This window comes from Gallus gallus, chromosome 4, assembly GCF_016699485.2.
Source record: "Gallus gallus isolate bGalGal1 chromosome 4, bGalGal1.mat.broiler.GRCg7b, whole genome shotgun sequence".
In the NCBI taxonomy this organism is placed as follows: Eukaryota; Metazoa; Chordata; class Aves; order Galliformes; family Phasianidae; genus Gallus; species Gallus gallus.
Genome location: NC_052535.1, coordinates 38,221,258 through 38,245,252, shown reverse-complemented (window position 1 = coordinate 38,245,252; position 23,995 = coordinate 38,221,258). Strand labels below are relative to the sequence as shown.

General features: G+C 36.0%; 1 protein-coding gene across 5 annotated transcripts in view; it reads left to right on the top strand.

The window, feature by feature from the left end:
* Positions 1 to 23,995, top strand: part of GSTCD (glutathione S-transferase C-terminal domain containing) — a 66,318-nt gene that overhangs the window by 6,141 nt on the left and 36,182 nt on the right. For all 5 annotated transcript variants that reach the window (XR_005859416.2, XM_015276567.4, XM_015276568.4 and 2 more), the window contains 3 exons: positions 690 to 1,151; positions 6,688 to 6,942; positions 7,620 to 7,713. Coding sequence is in view for 4 of the 5 variants with exons in the window: in XM_015276567.4 (XP_015132053.1) it covers positions 690 to 1,151; positions 6,688 to 6,942; positions 7,620 to 7,713 (811 nt within the window). In the remaining variant the exon portion in view is untranslated. The remainder of the gene's footprint in view (positions 1 to 689; positions 1,152 to 6,687; positions 6,943 to 7,619; positions 7,714 to 23,995) is intronic.

Below are 23,995 nucleotides of genomic sequence, written 5' to 3'. Positions count from 1 at the left end.
CTAATTCTGACTGATGGCAATGTGCACCTTTGTCGATACTGAGTGTTTCCTTGGAGAATAAGGGAAACTGGATTTAAATGCGCAGTATTAGTTTGGGAAAGCTAGAAAAAACAAAGATTTTGACAACTATTATTTAGAAATAAATAAAAAGGTTATTGAATATTGAGTTTAATGTACAGTACTGGCATGCTGTGCTGACTGTATCTGTGAATTCAGTAGCACTCTTGGGGAAAACATGGTAGAAGCCTGCAGTTGATTTGATATCATAGCCTAAAATAAATAAAAGAGAACAAGAATAACATGAAAAAATTGCTTAAAGTTATTGTTTGGTCACACTAAAGTTTCTTAATGTTGCATGCTAAGAAAAAAAGTAAGAGAATTAATCCAAAGCATTTCTGTAAACTAGATGCTTCTTGTGAGTTACGCAGCCAGCCTCATCCTATGCCAATAAAAGGGAGTAAAAACACTCTGTATTGGATAACACTTCATCCTGTTATATATATAACATTTTGCTTCTTAACTCAGCTATCGCAAAAGTAATACAGAATATTTGAGCTCCTAAGATTATCAAAGGATGTATTTGAAGCCAATGTTGCTAACTTTGGCTGAAGTTTCCTTGTTTAAAGTAGACGAAAAGGTACCTTGGATTTTGTTGCTTGTTGTATTTATTAGATACATTTATTTGACAGGTTAGCCAGTGGACCAGACTCTGTGAGATCAGCATACCTCTGGCTGTTGAAGGATTTTTGACGGCATCTCCTGAGCACTGTCAGACTATTCCTGCTGACATTTTACAGCTTGAAAGAAAACTTGGAGAGCCTGTCCGAGTACATAACGATGACAAAATTCGAAGGCAAAAGCTTCAACAACAGAAAGCAGGTGCCAAGGCTGCAGCGTCTCTGCTTGAGGAAGAAGCAACAGAAGAAGGGAAAGCAGTGGAGGTGCATGAACATCCACTTCCAAGTTTGGAACTGAGTGTAGCTTTCTCTAAGCTACGTGTCCAAGAGGTATCACATGCAGTCAACAGAGAAGCCCCTCTCATCAGGAGAACGAAAACGTCTGACCTTCCACCTTTAGACCATGTTTTTGCAGAGGGGCTTTATTTTACCTTGGCAGATATAGTGCTTTTGCCGTGCATCCATCAGTTCCTGGTAAGACACCAAATTCTGCAAATATTAGATGTACTTTTGTAAGAAGTGGAAAATCATACAATGTGTTCATTTAAAATATGTTGCAGCATCTGCAATGTGAGCATAACGTGAAACAGACAACTTGCCTTTGTTTTTATTTTTGTACAATCAAAAAACAGGTTGATGAGATCAACAACATTAATTTCGAATAGTACTTAATAAACCTTCTTAGCTATTCAAATATAATGCTAAAATACTTTGGCAGGAAGTTGGCCAGAAAATTCCTGCATGACAATATTTAAAACAGACACTTGTAGTACATTACAGCGTGCATAGAACAAAAGTAGGTAAGTATGAACCTATTTCTTTTTTGGATACTGGGTGGGCAAAAGACAAAATGTGCTATTTGCCCTTTTGTTGTTCTTTTACTGTATCAGTATTATCTGAACTGAAATTCTTTTCACCTGAGGCTTGAAACTTTGTTACTTTGTCTTGACATAAAATGCTCTTTTAGGGAGGAGAAGGAGGTCTAGAGACTGGAGTGGCTTTTCAGAGACGTAAAGTTTGAGTTTCCTTGCTGTATCAGAACTAAAGAGATACTTGGGTATTGTTTTGAAAAACAATAGGTTATGTGACTGGTGTACAGTTTCTTGAGTTTTTTTTTTTTTTTTTGTAGAGCGTTTTTGTTTGTTTGTTTGTTTACAAATATTTCCTTTTAAAATACAGCCTGGGAGGATTTCTGATTTGCTCATTTCTCTGCATAGTATGTTAATATTCTTAGTCTCTGCTCTCGTTTTCTTCTGGTTCCTAGAGATGATTCCTTCACTGGGGACAAAACATTCCTGTGTGTAGACAACCCTGTTTTATTCTGTCTCAAATGGATGTTTTTTATTACCAAGCTCTCTCATGAGCAAGCCAGTTTCTTTGCACATCAGTCGATAAAAGATGGATGCATAAGACAGTTTCATACCTTCATATCAGCAAACTTTTTATTTGTTTGTGCACTACTGTCGTAGTTTTGTTTTGTTAGGTCATGTTTTAATAAAGCTTTGTGTGCTCCTCCTTCAAGCAGGGTCTGATCACTGAGATCAAGCTCAGAAGGAAGGTGTTATGTCTAGGGAGCCAGATTCTTTGGCTTCTGCTTCAGCCCCTCAAGCCTCAGCAATCTGTAGTTTTGCTATTCATAGTATTTTTGCTGCTAAACTGTTTTATGCAGCTTGTGAAAGGTCCTTTGTATATTACAGCATAAGAAGAATTTCCTTGGAAAACATGTTGAATAAGGTCTTGGAGTGGAGTTTGTAACTGAGAAGTTATTGTCCTGCTTGCAGTCCAGAGAGAAAAGATGTTTAATTTTTTTTTTTCTTCCATAATGCAATCTTATGTTGCCTTTATGGTCAAATAACATCCTGAAGAAAGTTCGCATTTCCCTTTAGGAGGCTTTCACACTTAAAAGTTAAAACTTTTTCACACTTAAAAGCAATTTATACGTTCAATATCAGATTGCATGAGTATTTTAGAAATGCCAATAGTGTGGTGTACTCAAAGATGCCTTTGTCTCCTCTCCTTTGCAATCAACCTCCCATGTTCCCAGCATCAAACAACAATAGACTGTTTTCAGTTGTCTCCATCCTTGTCTTTTTCCTCTGTATCAAGATTTTTTTTGCAGCACAATGAAGAAAAACAGTGTATATGAGCAAAGTAATATGGACGCACTAAATAGATAGTGGGTATATGCAAAATTTCACTATGTAAGACTATTTTGTAATGTGATGAGTTTTCAAAAGCTCTCCCATCCTGTATAAAGAAGAATTCAAAACCTTCAAAATGTTTGAGACAAACGTTGTAATTAGTGACAGGTTCATTTCTCTGTACATTTAGATGAATGATAGGTTAAATGATAGGTTAAAAGCTCATTTCACACTTACACGTAGAGCTTTAGTCACTTGGCTAGTGGATCTCACTTTGTATAAAACTTATCTGGGCCTGAGAAAGATTGTTTGCTTTTTTTTTTTTCTGATAGCACTCATCTACTAAATATCAGCATACTGCAGATTCTGGAGGTGTAGATGCAAGTTCTATTGTGCAAATACCTTAACATCTGAGCTAGGATAGGAGAATTTATGAAAACATGGTTTGAGCCCAGTGAAGTCATCAGATTTATTTTTTTATTCCCCATCCTTCTTCTTCTGCCCCACTCTTTTCTCATCTCTGGACAGAGGCTTGGTAGTGCAGGGGACTTGAACTCTGCTTCAGTATTCTGTATTCATCTCTGCTTGGTCTATTTTACAAATTATAAAATTGAAGATTAACAACATCTGTATTTTGTAAACAAAATCAGTAAGAAAGATTTAAAGAATTCAAAATATTTCACTTGTTTTATTTTTGCAATGCCTTTTCTAAATAAGAGTCTTTTTTTTTTAATAGTAATGTTTGATTTACTGAGACTTGAGAAGAGTCCTGGATGAGATGCTTAATTGATTTCAGCAGTCCAAGGGAAATCTTTGTGTAGATGTGCCCTGAGCAGCTGAGGATGGTGTATTTGTTTGCTCTTTCTGGCTGAGCATTGAGTCCTAGCAGCCTGCAGCTTATAAGCTATATGAAATTGGCTTTCAGTTTCATTTTTATCTGTGTTACAAGAGCTCTAGGATAATGTTTTTTCTCTGAGTGGTTTAGTTTCTAAGCAATTTCACCTCGATTCTTACAGTTAACATCCAAATTTATTAACACGCATCTGACGCCACCTTGCAGGCAATGAGTTGAAACCAGTTCTCTTGCTAGTGTTGATAGAAGTTGCAGAGTTTAATTTATATAAAAATGATTCTTATCACTTGTATAACTGGAGATAGTCATGAATGTCTACTGTTGACCGCCCACCTAGGATGTTAGGACGCACAGGAGCAGCGCAGAGTTGCACCGAAGAAAGTTCAGACTGGACATAAGGAGAAATTTATTTACCATGAGCACAGTCAAGCACTGGAACAGGCTTCCTAGAGAGGTGGTTCATGCCTTTTGCCTGTCAGTGGGTGAGAGGCACTTGGATAATGCCCTTATTTTTAACGTTTTAACTTTTGCTTAGCCCTAAAGTGATCAGGCAGTTTGATTTGATTGTTGAAGGTCCCTTCCATCTAAACTGCTCTATGCTGTTCTACTCCTGGATTACATTTAAAAAAGATTACTGTTGCAATTCCACTTTGTATAAGGGTGTGAATAGTAATGAAGTCTTCAATGAATATACATCAGGAACATACCATACAATAAATAAGGAAACCCAGCTAACTTGACTGTAATTATAATTACCAAAAGTGAGATAATGAAGTTGAAGAGGTTTTTTTTTTTTCTCATTACCTGCTTCCATTTGTTATCTTTATGAGGTTAGCCTTGTTACACTTCCTATTAGTTGTAAATGTTTAAAATTAATAACCTAATAACAAAAGCTCAGATCTCCATCTGGGAGAAACTGCTACTCACTTTTTAAAATACAATTTAGGACACTTGTTACCAAGTGTAACAGTGCATCTCAGAATTGCCTTCCAAAAAGACTTTTCTTAACTGAATTAATATATTTCTGCCAATACCTTATAATTAATCAAGATATTGAGCTAGATATTAAAAGTACAATTTATCCTCCTTTTATGCCTTAAGCTATTGCTAATAACTCTTTTACCCTAAGAACATTATAAGCATAGCATTTAAGAAAGCTGCTTGAAACTTGTCACGTGTTCTTTACCAATTTGTATTTCTACACAGTAGATAGGTGTGTGGAAAAACACCATCTGTGCGTGGTCTTTTCATGTAAGCATGGTTTATAATTCTCTGCTTGAAGCATGCACAGCATTACAGGCTGTTTGGGCTTGGAAAGATCATCTTGTCCATCCCCTGACTCAGAGCAGGGCCACCTAGAGAAGGTTGCCTGGGACCACATTGAATCAGGTTTTGAGTATCATCAAGGATGGAGACTTCTCAGCCCCTGCCAGAGTTTCAGAACCCCACAGTTAAAATTAAAAAAATTAAAGTAATCTTTTGGTAAAACAGATACACACATGTAAGTGTAGGTTTCCATGTGTCTGACTTGTTGATTTTTCTGGAACCCCCTACATTTTGGTTTTTTCTTGGCAATTGTCATTTTATACTCCTAAACTTTACAAAATGAAGATTATTATACAGGATATTTTATCCTTATTTTTGTAGTAAGAACTCTTCTGCACCCTGACACATTTCTAAAAATACTCCTAATGCCTAACAATAACTGTATTTAATCCATATTTACGTTGTGGGTTCTGCAATCCAGCAAAGGTCTGGATGTGGCTCTGGGCAGCCTGCTCTAGTGGTTGGCGACCCTGCACACAGCAGGGGAGTTGAAACTACACGATCACTGTGGTCCTTTTCAACTGAGGCCATTCTGTGATTCTATGATTCCAGGATTTCAGAAATCTTAGTAAATGACAGCAAAACTCTACTCTTCACATACAGATGTCCCCTTCCAAGTTCCACAGGAAATAAATTTTCAAATGACTAGCACACAACCATTTAATCTCATTAAACAGTCTGCCAACTTGCTGTAAAATAATTATACCTCAGTTTAATTGTGTACAGCTATGCATGCAGGTTCTTTTGTTTATAGCTGCAGCAACATCAGGACCAGAGGAACCACAGACATTTGTCTTTCCTGGCCCTTTCATTTTAAAGCTGTTACTATTTAACGTTTCTTTTCTCTTCCTTCTCACCCTTTAAAATAAAGCCATTTCAAACTGATACTTCAGTGCTACAGGGAAGAACTAGCATGCCAAATTCACAACAGTGAGGCAGATCAAGGATGCCTCCAGCGTGATTACACAATTGTATTATTTTAGGACAATTAAATAGTGAAAATTAAATACATTTTATTCAAGATCTATTTCTGCATTTGTAAGACACCATCGTATTGCTTTTTTGAATATGAATTTTTGTTTGCTATGTAAATTTTAAACACTGAGCTTTCAGAAGTTGTTGACTTAGCATATAGCACACAAACTTGGTAAAGCCAGCTCCTGGCAGCAGCTATGTAGAGAATATTCTCAGTTTCACTACACATTTCAGCTGCACTGTAGAGAATTATGAGAATTTTAAGAAGTTGAAAATGTATATACATGATATTCAGATTTAGGATTTTAGTTGTGTTACACTAAAGATTCCAGTTTCTAATTTCTCTTTCTCTGCTTTAAGTTCAGCATGCATTGCTATTTACTGGGTTTTGTGATTATTAATCAAAATGAATTGCTCCTATGATAGGAAATACCAAATGATAAACAGTTTTATTTAAATTGTTTTTGTGTTACTGACTGTAATTATGATTAAAGTTGTTCATGTAAGTATTTTCATCACGTGGAAACTGCAGATAGTGTTTAAGTGGCATTTCCACCCGCAAGCAGAGCTCCTAGCTAGTTAGATTTTTGCAGTAAGCAAACATGTTGAGATTTAACATGGAGCTACACTCACTGCCCACAGCTGATGCCTTCTCCATGTTGTGCATAGGAAGAAATTTACAACAGCAAGTTACCTTTCCATTTTGTTTTTCTAGGTTTACAGCAAAAAACAAGGGAAAGATCTGGTAAACTTGCCTCTGATCTCCAGTTGGTATCAAAGAGTTCAGCAAGTACCTGGAGTGAAGAAAGCAGCTGATAAATGCAACATGCAGCTTCTCCAGCTTCCAGAGTTGATACCTTCTCCAGAGGAACACCGAGAAGACTTCTTTCCTGTTCCTAATGACTTTGAAGAGGAGCATGAAGACAGTCAATTTATAGGTGGTCCAAGGCCAACTATGACTAAGTTAATGGTAATTTAAGATTTTTAATCAGCTGTCTTAGTTACCTTAATTATACTTATTTTGAGACAGGTGACATTAGAATCACAGAAACAAAGTCTTTGATAGCCTTAAATGATCTAATGTATTTTGTCTGTCTTCTGTCTGATGTGCATTGACTTAGAAGGGCTTTCAGTCTTCTCTGTTGAGTTAGCAGCATTTGGTTGTTCAAGGATTGAATAAATGTGCTATGGAAGCCCCATAAATAACTCACAGTAACCAAAGTAACCTTTTGTTTTATTTATATTCCTCTTCTAAAGGTATGTATGAAAGATATTACGAATGATATTGTACGTTTAGTTGCTTTTTGTTGTTGTTACTTCCATAGATCTTTGAATGTCTGAGACACTAATGAGTTCTGTTAAAGAAAACTCTTTATCGCATTCTATGGCTTTTCATATTTTATTTTACTTTATTACATAGAGGCTATCAGCCTCTCCTAAAAAGAACGGATAGGGCTTTCTTGTGAAAAATGACACAAATATGCAGTTTGGACTCCATTAAAAGTAGAGTCACCTGCCTGTTAAGTTTCATTTGAGCTGAAAGCCATGCAGTGTGATCTAATGTTATTAAATCTGGTGGGAATTTTTCTACCAGTTTCAGTGGATAAAAGATTGCCCCCCCCCCCCTTTTTTTTTTCTTTCACATAGGAGAGGGGAATTGAAGCAAAGTTTTCTCCTCATCCATGCCCTGACTGGACGATAGATTGGACCATCCTGCCAGCAGCAGTCAATCCTGGAGAAGGTAAGGATTTTTAATGTATTCACAGTGCCTTTTTTGGTGATACTACTTGACCCTATCATAGGAAAAGCTGTCACTTCTCATGAATGTATTTCAAAGCTGTGATAAATTGGTAAGCAGTTTTAAGTCTGTTTTAAATTTCAGGCTGTTTATAAGTTATGGCAAGATGACTTTCCTCAAATCATCAACAGCCAATGACCAAACTGTGAATAAAAGCTTGACCTTGTTTTTTGCACTTTTTCCTCTACTGTTTACAAGTTTCCTGAGCTTTTCTTCATACTTAAGGTGGTAGATTTTGACCACGTGATGTTTGTATAATCAGCATGTATGTCATGCTGAAATTGTGCCTCCCAAGCAGTAGCAGCACATTTTATTTTGATAGGAATGCACTTAATTAGCAAAGTTTGGAAGCTACGTACCAGTATCAGCTTCTGTGGCAGGTTCCCCTGCTCTGCAGGGATTGTTTTCTCTCCTGGATTGCAGAGCATTCCACTACCGAGCGGCTACAGTTCTGCAGAGAAAAAAAATGCTTTTCCACGATATTTGTTGTTTTAATTGGTGTTGTGAATATCAAATACCTTTTGTACCACATATACACACTACAAACATCTATGAATACAAATATGTATTCCCACCTACAAAGTAGAGGCTATAAAAATAAAATTAGAAGTTCATTTACTCTATTTTGGATCTGTGTGTTGTTTACGAAGTCCTGAGACAACACTCACCTGTACTGTGAGCATCTGTCAGTATTAACTCATGCTTCTTTAGACTTCACGTGGATACTTTGGATGTACATTTTATGTTAAAACAGCTTCATAGTCTGATGAAAAGCTTTGGGAGGGTTTTTTTTTTCAGAATGCCAGTGACTATATTCAATAATTAATGCTTCTTTTTGTTTCCATCTAGTGCTCAGATTTTTGGCTATAGATTTTAGTTAATACTTCTGTTAACATATCTCTTTTCTTCCTTTTGGGGAAAAAAAGCAGAAAAATGCATAACATACAAAACAATGTGTGCACTTGGAACTTTTACATTCTAAGCAGCCTGTTAAACTTGGCTTGATTGACTGGAGTTAAAACCACCCCTGATTTTTGTGTATATATGCTCTCCCTCTTTTTTCATGTTTTCTGACATAGTTACATGATGATATCGATGTCTGAATTTAGTTTGCAGCCCAATTTTGGGGAGCAAATATTTGCTGACTCCACAGGGGTGCCAGGAGAGGGAGACTTCACCCCCCAGTTCACACCTCCTGTCCTGACCACAGTTACGCTGATGCCATTCACTGATTTAGGGAAACTCCAAATGGTTGTACTTTTAGTTTGGAACCTACAGTGTCAAACAGGGCAAAAAAAAACCTGATATAATTGATTTTGCTTTTCAGTTGGATACATCCACATGGTTACCTCTGTTGTTCTACTCGGAACTGTTTTCTATTGCCTGATTCTTCTGCTAGTAAAGCCTAACTGTTTCATGAACTTAGTTATCTGTATTTTATTAGTAAGGCCTATGTGATGTGCTGAGAAAATAGTCACTGAACCTGACAGAGTTTTAAACCAGGTTTGGGTAATGGAAGCTTTCAAACAGATTATTGCTGTAGTTGGTAAATAAAGTTCTTACTAATGTTTATAGAAGACAAAATAGTGAAAGTTTCACTTAAAACTCACCTTGGTTTTTATTTACAGTTAACTTGATTAGCTGGCAAATTATGATTTAATGTCATAGGTGACATGATTTCTTTGCTCTGAGATTAAATATTCATGCTTCTTGTTAGAAGTATATGGAAATTCTTGAACTGTCCAGCCTGTCGGTAAGGCTAATTAGACCTTGTTGTCACAGCTGTTCACTACAGAAAATAATTACTGATGATAGCATTTACAACATAATCATTTAGAAAAAATTTAACTTCATTTAGTATTTTTGTAGGGATTATTTATTATGAACGATTACTTCAGATTATATCATGATATTGGATGGATGTTTTAGTTCTTACAGACTTTTACTTCTGGAAGAAATTTAAAACAGAACATTTTTATTTTAAAACATATTGTAAATGCCGATGTCTGTTTTAATTAACTGCATAAAAACTTAGTCACTGCTTTTTAGCTGTGACTTTTCAGCTGGCTTTTTCTTTTCTTAAGCTAATTTCCCAAATCTGTAGTGAGGTCAGAAATATGTTGATATTACCTATTAAATAAAGGAGCCAAAATGTCTCAGCACTTTGTCTTCTGCATATTGCAACTGACCCTCAGTCACATCTCCTTTCTTCTTCTCTTGGGAGCTCAAGCAATTTAAGCAAGAAGCATTTAAAATAAAGAGCTTTATTTGTGATACTTTGTTCTGAAACAAAGCTAGACTGACATAGTATGCATATGGTGCTATTCACTTTAAAAGGTGGTGGTCATCTGTGAAGAAATTTAGACTATTGTTTTTGAGGCGTGACGATGCTCAGAGTATGAGCACAGCATGTATTAATCTGCATTTGGTAGGCTTGTCAGTAATGCTGCCTTTTCTCATAAAAGTGTTCCCCCTGTATGCATTCAAATCTTCAGACTTTTAAGGAGATAATTAGATCTTTAGAATACTTACTCACTTTATAAAAGTAGATAGAACTTGAAGAGGCCAGTGTCCAACATTCAGACTGTCCCTGAAATGGTTATTGAGAAGAGATATATTACTTTGATATACAGGACACAAAATAATTGATAACATACTGTGAATGTAATTTATTTTTGGGGGGGGAAGGGGAAAAATACCCACAAAAACAAAACAGAACTTGTGGTGAAAAACATGTTCATAGTATTTTACAGGTTGCCTTTGTTGTCTTTTCTACATAAAAAAATTTATGTCACCTAAGAATTTGATCCTCAGTACTTTCTCTTTGAGAGGTCTGCTTTTGTTAACAAGTGTACAGTCAACAAAGTACAGTTGGAAAGGGTACCATAGCAAGATAGCAAAGGAATAAACAGAGAGGGAGCACTCACCTCTATCCAAAGATTTAGGCTCACAATGAAAAGCTCCACAAAGGAGGGATCTCCAGAAAGAGATCCTTCCCCAGTGTTAGTAAGCCCTTAAATGAGGTCTGGGAGGGGTGGAGCCAGGTTCCACCCCTTCTGTTCACACAGGTGAATTGCCTTCACTTGTGCTCCTATGGCTGACGGTCCTTGCCTCAGGTGATCAATCAGTGGTTCAGGCTGTGACTCAACAGTTCCCATACAACAGGTATATTTTAATATTTGTATGAATATTACTTACTATAAATGCCAAACTTGTTTATTTATGTAGAGTACAGAATGTCCACATTGGAAATAGAAGCTTTTCTGAATTACAGGAAAAAAATAGTGACAAGAGAAGGAAACTGTTCTTACAATGCCGCTTTTCTTTGTCTTATAGGGTAGTAGCAATCATGTTTTTTTCCAGAAGAAAACACTAATCCAATTTTATTTTATTTTTTTAAGGGGTCAGGATTTTGTTCTTACGTAGTAAAAACATAAATGAAGTGGTTTGAATGTAACTTCTGATAACTATTTATCTCAAATCATTTGAGGATGTTAAGAAATTGAGTTCTTCTGGCATGCTGATTTGAGAACTGACATCACAATATTTATGACCGGATGAAGACAGAACATTTTAATAAAATCTTTTTAAACCAACTTTTAATGAATTCTGAATATGGACAGATGGAAATTTCTGCTGCCGTTATTTAGTTCACTGACAAAGCCCCAGACTTGATAATATATGTCTGCAGAAGAGTTGTTTGTCAAAGCCATATCCTCTTTAAAAGCATCAATAAAACCCTCAGGTAGTGAGACACACTTCCTTTTAGAAGTAGAATCGTTACGTTCCATAAATTATTACATAGAGCTATTGCTTGCATTTTCTTTATGGTACTAATTATTTGCACACTGTTTTGTTCTTTTTTTTTTTTTTTTTAAACCAACTGTCCAACATAACTTAGGGTTACTGTAATACAAATCTTTTTCTGGAAGAAAGAAAAATGAATGACAGATACTTGGCTGACACTTTGTTGCACTGGAATTGTTAAGATCGATCTCACAAAGACAAGAGTGATTTCCTTCATTGCCAATAATAAATCTGCTAAATAAAAATTTACTGGGATTTGGATGTCAAAATGTTTTTTACAGCTGGACAACCATTGATCTTGGAGATCCCATTTATGTATATTTTTTTCAAAGCAGTTGGTTTGTCCTCTGAGGTAAGCTCTCAAGGACTCTCAAGGCATTTACTGTACAGCGTGAGTGCTTTGCAAATACTGAGTACTGTGTCAATAACCTGCTACTCTGCATACTCTCTCTCTAATTAGAGTAGAATAGAGTGTTCTCAAATGTTATAGGACATTTTATATGAAATTTGCATTTGACTTTTAGGAAGTTTGAGGAAGCAAAATATGCGAATGAATTTATTTTCTTTCTGTGAGACATAACCTGCTTCCTCCTCCTTCCCCCCATCAGTAATATAAAATAGTCTGGCTTAGGAGCTGCAGTTGCTTCATCTGATAGTAAATTAGCATCATCAAAACAAGTTTCCTTGTGATGCTAGTTTTTTAGGTTTGACCCATATCATTGTTCAGTGTGATCTCTGGTCTTGATTTTCGGTGTGCATAACTTGTGAATTAAGCTGAAGCTATTTTTATTGCTATGCTTGAGATAAAACCTGTGGTCTTTGAAGATTAAATAGGCAAGTATATGTCATCCTATCTGTAAAATTCATTTACCTATTTGCTAGGATGTTGCTTTGTGAAATGTTTTCTCAAGCCCCCAAACTCTCCCCAGCTCCCCTTATGCCACGCAGTAATACTTTCTTCTTCTTCTGGACAGGACCTGAATGCTAATCAGGTAATAAATGGCTTTGTACTCTGTTTCTTCAGTCCAGTAAGACTCTTGAAATTCATCAGTTTGTACATTTTGAGGCTAGGAAGACAGTATAATCATGTATACCTTTTGGTATTTGATACAGCAGTCTTAGGGGTGTACCAGACAATAGTCCTGGATGATCAGTGTTAGTTTTGATTCCAGAACTGATATGAAGTACTGCCATTTGATGTGGCCTTTCAATCTGTGAGATGCAGAGACTTTGTAACTCTGCACAAAAAAGCTTCAGAAATTTTTCGGACTTTATAATGTACAAAATTAGTGTTAATGAAGAGAAAGGGGAAGCATCAATGAGCTATGATGACGTACTCCATTTGATCCATCAACCATTGAAGAAGGCAGCTTCCCGCTGAATTCCAAGTATCTTGGGCAAAATATTGGTTTCTGGGGTTTTATGCTTATACCAAATGACTCCATAATTGCCTCTAATTTCACTTTGATTAGAGAATACTGATGTTTTAATGACAGCTGATTTTTAACTGAAGGAAAACAGGCTTAAATAATGTAATTATCTTTTAGCCAATTTCAGTTTTTAATGTTGGGTCCATATTAAAATTGTTTGTAGTTGCTAACAAAACTTGCTACCATTAACATGTGGAATCAATGCATTATTAGATTCAGAGATGTTTGATTTGAAATTGTTAGCAAGATTGATTCAATATATCCAAATTTCTTCTTGGATTATTTTGTGAAGTAGGCCGTGGTTATTTCATTTTGTTCCACCTTTTATATTGGTATTAACTTTGGACTGTTTTAGTTCTGGGAGATGCTTTCTGAGTTGTGAATAAGTGATGCTTAAAAGTCAAAGCTGTTTTAAGGAGTCTGATATTTTACTAAAGTGCTTGCTAATCAAGAGATGCAAATTCTGTGTTTTATTTTAAACGTTAAAAGCCACAGTGTTTCTAAAATGAGGTCCAGGCAGTCATTCATTCTATAAAACAAAAAGAGTTAAAAGAAACACTTTAAAGTTTTCTATTTCCCTTCGAAGCACTTCAGAACTTTTTGAAAGACTTTGAAGATATGTATGTTTTAATACTTTTGTAGCCTACTTCAGTATCCCAAGCATCCTGAAGCAGGAACTCATCCTTCTTCATCTGATTTCTCCATATCAGACAGCTCTCTGCCTGCAAGCCACATGGGTAACAATCCAAGTGAAGCTCAGCTGAAGCTGATTCTCATTAACCTCTCCTTACAGCTATAGTTCAGCTGTACTTGTTTAAAAGCTTAAACTACATTTATGATTACGCTGCAGTTTGCAGTTCAAGATCTGGAAAACCTGAGATGGCAATGGAGCTATGTTGCCTCATGTTCTTAGCAAATAGCTGAGAAATGAATAATTTCCAATGGCAAAGAGATGTTGGCTTGCATATAAGCATCATTTAAGGTTGTAAGTGTGTGAAAAGGAAGTTTATTACTGCAGATTTGTTCTTTTACATGCCTTACTTCAAAACAGTGTTCTTTCAAAACTTTAGATTTCATGTGGCTTTTTGGAACACTTGTTGACTGCTCTAGAATGTAGCACTGTATAGTTGATCTGAATCCCGTTTTGATGGAGCTTGAATTAAAATGTTACTACTTTTTTTAAATCTAAAAATCAGTATCTTTGTACGTATCTGGAATCTGTAAGTTGACTGTGCTACCAAACCATATAATTTGTCCATGGTAATATCACAGAATCATAGAATGGCTTAGGCTGGAGGGGACCTTAAAGATCAAAAATCCAGGACGTATGATTAATGTGATCCAGAAAGACCTTCTCCTCTGTATGGGAACTGTTGAATCATGGCCTGAACCACTGATTGATCACCTGAGGCAAGGACTGGGTCAGCCGTGGGAGCACAGGTGAAGGCAATTCACCTGTGTGACTGGAACCTCCTAGACACCATTTAAGGACTGACTAACACTGAGGATCTTCAGAAATAGATCCTTCTCTTGTTTTTGGAGTTTTCTACTGCAAGCCTAGATTCTTGGATGTGGGTAAGCATTTCTTCCTTGATTGCTTCTTTTTTACTACAGTAATTAATCTTTCCAACGATAACACCTGTAAAGTTCTATCCTAACTGCACTACTGTTCTAACTGTATATTCCTCTAAACATGTCTCGAAATTATCTGCAGGGGGTCCTTTTTGGGAAGCCAGAGTACATAGAAATTCATTGCTTTTAATGGTCAGTAAGGTGTACTTGAGAGTTACGGTGCATACGCAGTAATGCTTTGTCTGAATAAGACAATGGTGGCACACTGCTTCCTTCTCTTTGTCTGGAAAATGTGTGCATTAGCTGTTGGTTTTTTTTTTGAGTCCTGTTCATAGTGCATCCATTTTGTAACAATTGGTTCCATATATGCTATCCAATCTAAATGACTTTGAGAACTGAACAAATAGAGACCATTTATGCACTGCTGGTCCTCTTGGCAGCTGGATAAGTAATTATTTAAAAAAAAAAAAACAAAAACTTCCCATTTCAGAACTTCAGCAAAAATATGTACAGATAATGAGATAGCTGTTGTCCATGTTCCTTTTTTTTTTTCTTCTTGCTTGGTTCTGCAAGTTTAAAACAGACCTTTCTGACATTCTGTGTAATAACTAATCCTCAGTTTGAGGAGTTTTGCTCTTTGTACTAATACATATGAGCTTTCTTACTGAGCATGTAGCATTCAGACTTGCAGCGTGTTCATTTTTCATCTCATCCTGTGCTAAATCTGTATGTTCCTGATTTTCAGAATGTAATATTTTTTGTAGTATTGGTCCACTTTGGAATATGAACAAACAATGAACAACTTTGGATATTTAAAACCCTGGTATATGAATAAAGAAATTCTGTCCTGTTTCTGCATGAGTAAGAATTCAACATAAGTACAGATTGCCATTACTTCTTTGGAGACGGTATTTTCCTTTTTGAAATGTGTTTTAACTTTCCAAATGTTTTAATCAAAATTTGTAGTAATAAAATCCATATGCATTAGTTTATTTATAGTAGTGATAGAGATCTAGGATGAGGGAGAGTTGATCCCCTTTTTCTGTCTCCAAATGCTCTGAATAAGCTATTGGATAAATTGCTGATGACATTAGTCTTAATAATTATTATTTTATATAATTAATACCGTAGTATTTGAGTTGCTGTACATCTTAAACTGGTCTCTTATAGTACCCCCACTGTCTTTAAATGAGATATTTCAACTGTTTTGGTGTTCCTTGCTGTAGAATGTCTTCACTGTGTTTTCTTGAAGATTGTTCTGTAAGTCTTCTCCTTAGACTTAAATCCCCATTGTATCTGTATTAGTGTGAAGCCAATGTACAGCTTGTGTCCTTCCTGTGTCATCCACTTGCTTTACATGAGAGTATTAGGATTAATAATTTATAGATTAGCATAGCTATGAAGCATAATTGACAAAAGAGTTTGAAGTTACTTTTTTCTCCCCTTTCTTTGCAGTGTTTTTATAGCTCGTTTACATTGTTTTCTACACGTGGTAGCTGAGGGACAGCTGAGTTTGAAGTTTATCAGTCTAGCTGCTAAGTGAGCATGACTGATGTATTTCTGCTACAAAGCCCTAAACAGTCCTTTCAAGTGAACGCATCAGGAGACCTTCTTTACCTCTGCAGCATCTTTTTTTGACTCTTACTTTCATTAAAGCTTGGAACTGATCCGTGCAAATTTGTCTTTCAAGACAAATATGTGTACTGGTTGAGCTGAGTCAAAGCGTGTGTGAGAGTGAGTGACTTGTAGATATCTCTGGCCACAGGAGGGCAGCAAGATCTATTTGGATCCCAAATTGTAACTGCATGAATGGAGCTGTGCCCTGCAACCAAGGAGTCACCCAAGAGAAAGGTAACAGGTCTGAGAACTACCACATGAAAAGTGCCTGATTCCTAAGCTTGGGATGACCAGCTGGAAAAGAATGTTTTAAAATGCCTTTATCTTCACACTAGATCTGACTATCGAAACATTTGTTGTATCCTTGGACCAAAAAGCATTAAGTGCAGAGCACTGTCTGATTTCCTTGGCGTTGTGTAAACAGATTGCAGAATACCGCATGTTTTGTGAATGTTTTCTGCTGTAAGAAAAGAGATAACAGTTGAGCGAAGGGTGACAGACAGGAAAAGCTGATCAGCTCAGCCTCTTCTTTGGGAATTTTGTGTTGTTTGTTGTTGTTGTGACAAAGGAGAATGCTGGGAATATACTTGCAAGAAAATGAGTAGCTCAGTGGAAATTTCTGGGATAGTTTCTGTGCTTAGGTACCAAAAAGACTGCAGCCCAGAGGGCGCTTGAAAACCAAGGCAGAGTTTGTCCTCTTCCTGTGTTACTGAACACTGCAGACACACCAAAAGAATCTATGTTGTTCTCACTGAAACTTACTGATGTTCACTCATATTCTGTTCTGCAGATAACTCTTTAAAACATCTTGATATTGTTTTGGGAGGAAAAGAAGAGGGGATTTGTTCAAAGTTGAAATGTTTCATAGATTATGTGATCTCTTTTATAATGGCCTTCAGAGATCCTATTAGATTATAGATGGCAGAGACCTGCATAGTTTGCTGTTTAATCTTCTGCTTTTTGAAGTCAGAAACAGAGAATCGGGGTGGGTGCTGTCATTTATAGTATTAGGCATTTGTATGTTTATGGTTCTCTTATTATGGGGCTTTAAAGGAAATTTTAAGGATTTATTTTATGTATGGAATGAGCAATTCTAGTGTAGCTGTCTGTGTTGTAATGAGCAACCAATACTTCTAGCTGTTTTCTTCTAAGATCTTACTTAAGCATGAATTGTGAGTGTACATACCAGATGACTGAGATGTATGGAGTAATTTGAAAGTTGAAAGGAAGTTTCATTTCAGTCTGCAAAGAGAACTGGTAAATGCCAAAGCCTATTCTGAAGCTTAGTGTGGTTTTAGAGCTCCTAATCTTCTGGCTATTCTGATAATATCACGCACAGTTCTGCTGCAAATTCAGGAACTTGCTGTGTTTCCATTATTTATATAGGCTAAATGGCATAACTGAATTAAGTGTCCAACTCCACAGCAGAGTTGGAGCTAAAGAACTGTGAACTTCTCTTTGAGAGTAAGTGGTTATAGGGTAAGAAGTTGTGAGAGGTTAACTGTATCTATCCACCAGCTGTTTAACAAGATTAACACACCAAGTTGCTAGATAACTGCTGTTAGGAGCCTGTTCTTGTCTTGGAACTTTTTTTAATCCCTCTCTTCTATATGTATTAGTGAAGTACTCAATACTGTGATGATAATGTAGCAATGATGCTGACTAGTTCTTGTAGCATATCTAAATAGAAATCTTTATGCTGCAGTCTATATCATTTGTACTTAAAATAGCTGATAGACTTCTGGTGTTTTTTAGATTTCCTAGATCAGAGTGAAAGAACTTAAACATCAGGAAGCAATTTTAAAACTTGTTAGGCCATCACAATTCTTTAAAAATAAAACCTTATTTTGCTGAGGTCTGCAGTATATTCATGATACTCTATTAAATATTAAGAAAATTAAATATCCTTAATGAGTTATTTATGAGGCTATTAATTGTTTCCAGAGTTCGTGGTTGCCCTGGTTTTTAGGTCAATTAACAATACGATTACAATAAATAAAAATTAGATTTATGTTGTAATTATTAAGCTAGACAGTTTCTTTCAGAAATGCAGTCAAACATTATGAACAACTTTACCATTTAAAAGTTGTACGTGCTAGGCATGGAGCATGTATTAAAGTGCGGACTGCCTTACTTCAATACAGAAAGCTTGTTACCATTGAGGTACTGTCAAGTGATGTGCTGCTTCAGTGGATTTCTGTGAGCTCTCCATTGACGTTTTATGATGAGTTTATGTATCACAACATATTTTATTGTGGCAATAGGATAGCCTTGTGTATGTGAAACATACTTTGAAACTAATGTTTCTGGCAGAAACAGTGTTGCATACTGTCTTAAAGGTAATGGTAGTACATGTGGCTGGACGTACCTTCTTCATTCACCCAATTTTTATCTGTTGTCAAATTCAGGTACAGATTTTGTTTCCAATCCATAAATCACTTGTGACAACATATGAAATAAGAAGGAATTTTTCTGTCTGTTGAAGTTACTTATTGTTTCCACCTGTACTTTCAGTGCAAGTTAAGAACCATGAAGGCATTGCTTGATCTGGATATGGTCCCACTTTGCATAAGGTCAAGAGTTTAATTTTAGCTCTTGGCCACAAGTTGTACCAGAAGAGGTTTAGATTAGATGTAAGGAAGTTTTTTTTCTCAGACAGTGGTCAGGCACTGGAATGGCCTGCCCAGGGAGGTGGTGGGGTCACTGTTCCTGGCAGTGTTCAAGAGGCGTCTGGATGAGGAACTATGAGATATGGTTTAGTGGCTTGTGGCAGCAATGGTAGCGGGAGGATGGTTGGACTAGATCATCTTGTAGGTCCTTTCCAACCTTGTAATTTTATGATTCTATGATTCTCTTCCTGAAAGTGGGTTCTTGGGCTACAGTTGAAGTACACTTAAAGCTCTAATCATCAATTTTGAGGAAGAGAGCACTGCTGTATGTTAAGGGTAAAAAAACTACCTAAACTTAATAGAGTATTTTGTTGTGAGTGATTCATAATCTCTTCTCAGTAGTCTGATACTTTCTAAGCTTTTAATTACATGAAGGAAAGGCCAGACTACTGTATGTTTAATGTGTTAGTGAAGGTGGTATTAATTATTTTGTACTTGAAATGCATCTTCTCCAGATGGTCTGGAATAGCTTCTGACAAGTTAATTTTTGGCGCATGTCTCACGTCAAATTTCTGGCCTCTTACCATAACAATATCAAAAGGAATTTGCATCCTTTAAAAACTTTAAAAGTTTTGAAAAGCAAAAGCAAGTGGAAATTCAGCTATTTGTAGGATTATCTTGCAAGTGTAGGAAAAATTGGAAAATGGTCCTTCTATTAAATCAGTCAAATCTAATCTAAAACAATAAAACCTTTTTTTCTTGCTGTTGTGGAACATGAACTTAAAAAAGTGTTAGGAGAATTTATTTCGGTTTGTCTCCGTCACTGAGTTTTTGGTCTTCGTGTTTGTGCTTCAGTTGCATGTGTAAGTACAGCGAGTAGAACAGTTGAGACAACAATCACTCGCTAGTTCCATGATCAGTCCTTCACTGGAATTTACTAATGTGACTCATTGTTGAAGTACTCTTAATTCTGCTTAAGTGCTTCTCAATATCCCACTTGCAGATCTTTGCTGTGTTCTAGAATGTTTAGTAACAAGAAATATGAAATGAAACAAAACTATATCCATCTCCCAAAGACTAGAATGCCCTTCAGCAGTATAGAATTATAATTGTTCTGAGCACTTCCATGAATGAATGGTAAACTGGACAGAGTTTTCATTTCAGCTCTTCTAGTTGCAGTCCTTTGTTTGTTAGGAAGAGTGTGCTGGAAAATATAAAAACAAACTCTTAAATTTCTCAGTGTTTTACAGACTGTCCTTGCTCTCCTAGACTTTGTGCTTGATGTTTTGAAGGCTGCACTGAAAGTCAGTTAAGTTTGCAAATGGTTCTAGGCTGCTTATATGACGTTAAAGGTTGAGTATGAGAACTATCTTTCTTTTCCATCCTTCATCATCTGAAGATATTGCCATTCCTATCATTTGGTGCAAGTGCAGTGGGTCCTAATTGGACGGTATATCGAGGAAGGGTGTGTGGTGTGACAGGTGCATTTTATGTAAGAAGGAAGGGAATTTGATAATACTTACAACCATACCCCATTTTTCATTTGTGTTTTATAACGATATTGGGTATATTTTGCTTGAAATGTTATCTATTTATCTGTTTGTATCATACTTATGTTTCTGTGTCACTGACAGAATTTACTGTAAGAATCACATATTTTATTCCATCTCAAATGTTGAAGCTTTCTCATTCTCTATAAGCCCTCTGTTTGTTGTTGTGTCATGAATCTTCTTGAAGGCATTACTTGAAAGCGTCTCCTTTTGAAAAGGGTGCTACAACATACTTTCAGTGTACTTTGCTGCAGAACAAACCAGGTAAATAAGGATCAGAGACTGCCTTAGTCTCGTGTCACCATAACTGTTATCATGGGTGGTTTTGGTATGACTTCCTTCACTTGCAATTTGTGAATACATTGCTTTCCTGAGCTTTCTAATTGTATTGGACATCTGCTGGACTGCGGAGTACTGAAGCCAGGGACTTCTCTCTTGTTTGTGTTCATGTAGCTCTTAAAATTATCAACAAAAGCAATGATTTCATTGCCAGATCTCTTTGTAGTACAAATCTAATGTGAATTAGGTGTTGGCATACTACTGTAACTGTGACAAACTAGCATGCAATTTGGAATTTTTAAGTACTGCTATGCTAGCTCTGAAGAGACACCTGAAACCTGACTTGGCTTAAAAAAATCAGTGCCATGGATAGAAAGCACTTTATCTAGATTAAAGCTGTTCAGCACAAGCTAATTGTCAACAAACAAACAAAAATAAAAACACAAAAAAACCTGCCTTTTGAGCCCCCAGAGTAATATCAGATTAATGTTTTGTAATAAGAGGAAGCTGTGTTTTTGGTTTGGTTCTAGAAGTTCTCGAAACTTGTTTGGCTTCCACCTGATCTAGAGTCCTCTATTGTGCTTAATTTTACGTATGCTCCTAATTAGAGACCTTGTCCTTCAAGAGCTTGCTGTCTGGAGATTGTCCAACTTTCTTCCTAGGAGGATCTGACTCTACCACTTCCTCCTTATATTGCCTGGTACTTAGGTTTCACTTGGATCATTTTCTAAAGAAGAAAATATGAGGATTTAAAACATGACAGAGAGTTATGGGTATCTCAGTCCTAATATCCAGTCCTTCTTCACTTCAAATATTGACAGTCTGAAAGAATGTATGGCCAGTCTTTGTTCATTTTCCCCAACTCACTACCTTCAAATTTATTTCCCATGAGCTGTGAAAACCTTCTGAGCTTAAGTCTGGACTAACATAGAAACAATGTAGTATTTTGATCTTAATTTGGTAATATGACTGTCTTTGAAATAACTTCGCTGAGGTGGCTCCATCTTTGATAACTGTAAATTATCAAAGCTTAAGCCCAAGATCATACTAAGGGTTACACTTTCATTTTTTGTTTCATTGGTTGTTTTTGTTTGTTTTTTTATACCAAGTGTGTATGTTGTGGCAGCAAGTCTTCATTCTGTTTTGTCCAAGCAGGTGTAGTTGTTTGCAAGACAATAACATAGCTATATCTGCACATATTAATTTAATATAATTGCTTGGATATGCATTTTTACCAATGCTTACTGCTGGCTTTTGTTTCTCTTGAAAATCTTAATTAGATTAGATTTTTACCTAGCACTTGTTTGTGACTTCTATGGGAGGAAGAGGTGGTGGAGGAAAACAAGGTGTTATTTATCATGCAAGCATAAAACGGTAAGAAAGTACTATGAAGGGTCTTGTAGCCAGGGATTCTAGAGTTTTTTTTCCTATGTAACTTCCAGAATCAAGATAAAGGGTTAACAAAGACTGCTTACCCTTGAACAGCTTCCGAATATGTACTTGCAGCTGATTTGGCCCTCTACTTGAACCAAAATGTAGCTCCGCAGCATTCCTGTGTGTACCAAATCTAAAGTTATTTGCATTCTATGGTGGCTTCTGTAGTGGACTGAAAATAAGCAAAAATAAATGTTTCTGTGCTTATAGTGTAGGAAATGTGGAAGCTAATCCCAAATTTTACACCAAGATCGTGTAATTTCAGCCTGAATAGCTTCTGGTGGTTTTAATTTTGAAGACATTTCATTTTTTTAATCAATATAAATGGAGTTTTATTTTCTTTGTGACATACTTTGTGAAAATCAGTCTTTTAACTCTTTGTCCTGTATTTTTTCTGAGATCTGTAGAACTGTTTCTGTCTTTCTTGCAATGACTGATCTTCACTGATGTTGTTGAGACTTCTAAAGGGAGGTGTTACATTTCTGATTTACACTGTCAAAAATGAACATTCATTGGTGTCCTGGTTCAAAATCAGTCAAGTTAAATATTTTGCAATAAATCTGTGATGCTGTAAATCAGATAGTTTTGGTCCTCTGTGTAAACATTTGTTAGTGGCGCTAGTTTTTGAGAGAAGGATGAGTATTTTGAAATAATATACAATGTAAGTGGATGTTTGATGCTTGCTTAAAGTAGCCACTGATCCTAGTGATTTTTTTTTATGATACAAATTTAAGCAGCAAAATCTTCATTTGAGCATCCCATTGCTTGTCCATTGCTAGACTCATTCTTATAATTCAAGTTTCTCCTGTGAAAATGTTTCAGATTTATGTAAAGTAACCCCAATTGGCAAGTCATGAATAGCTTTTGAGGAAACTTAACAGTAGAAATAAGTGTTTGTTCACATGGTTTCTTTTAGTTTATCTGCTCCACAATTATGACAACCAATATAAATCAGTAATATAGCCATCATGCTAAATTTGTTGTTCCTATGTTCTCTAATGTATCTTATGAATCCAACCTACTGCTGTACAATTTTTGTGAAACAGTTTGAGTGTGAAACATTCCGTAACTTCTTCCCTACATTCCCGGTCTTTATTTAAAAGTCTTTTTGAAAGATTGGAAATGACTTATTTAAAATGGTTTTATTAAAAAGAAAAATGAAGTAAAAGCAACTTTAAGCTAAGAGAACAATTCTTAATCCTAAATTGTATGCTTTTTTAAAAAACATCTGCCAAGTGTTTTACTTTCCATCTTATCTACAGCACGTATTTGACATTCCTCCTCTTTTGCTTATTACCAAATGCTTTGGCCTAGCTGAGATCCCACATGATGGATTTAATTAATTTTGGATGATAAGGAAAATGCAGAAAATAAATCATATCTTCGAGAAAGATTTATTTTTTAGAGCATTTTAAATCCTAGTTGCTTTGTAACCAAAGGTTAGATTATACTCTTCCTATATTTGCATCCCCCCCTTTTTTTTTCTTTTATATTATGGTTAATGCATCTTTTACTTCTCTCTGTATTTTAACTGTGATTTAAGGATTATATCTAGGGTTAAACCCTACTTGTCAGGAGCAAAGTAGTCCACATGGCAGAGAATGCTGAAAGTGTATTTGAGCCTTAATATCAGAAAATTTTCTTTAAAAATCAGCTTGTAGACATTGTAATGACAGGTGGCAGAGCTGAAAATCACTGCGGTAACTTTCCTCAAAACACACTGGTTGTCTGTGGATTCAGCATCACCTGGCTTTGTGCTGAATTCAGAGCATATGGGTCAATATAAATGTGTGTGTTCATGGTTTTTGTTGCCAGGAAAATGAGCAGATTTTGTACTACATTTTTCCCTGAAGGTTTTGTAAGTTCATGTCTTAACAGTTAGGTGATATATCTAGTTCAAGACATGTTATCATCAGGGATTCTTTTA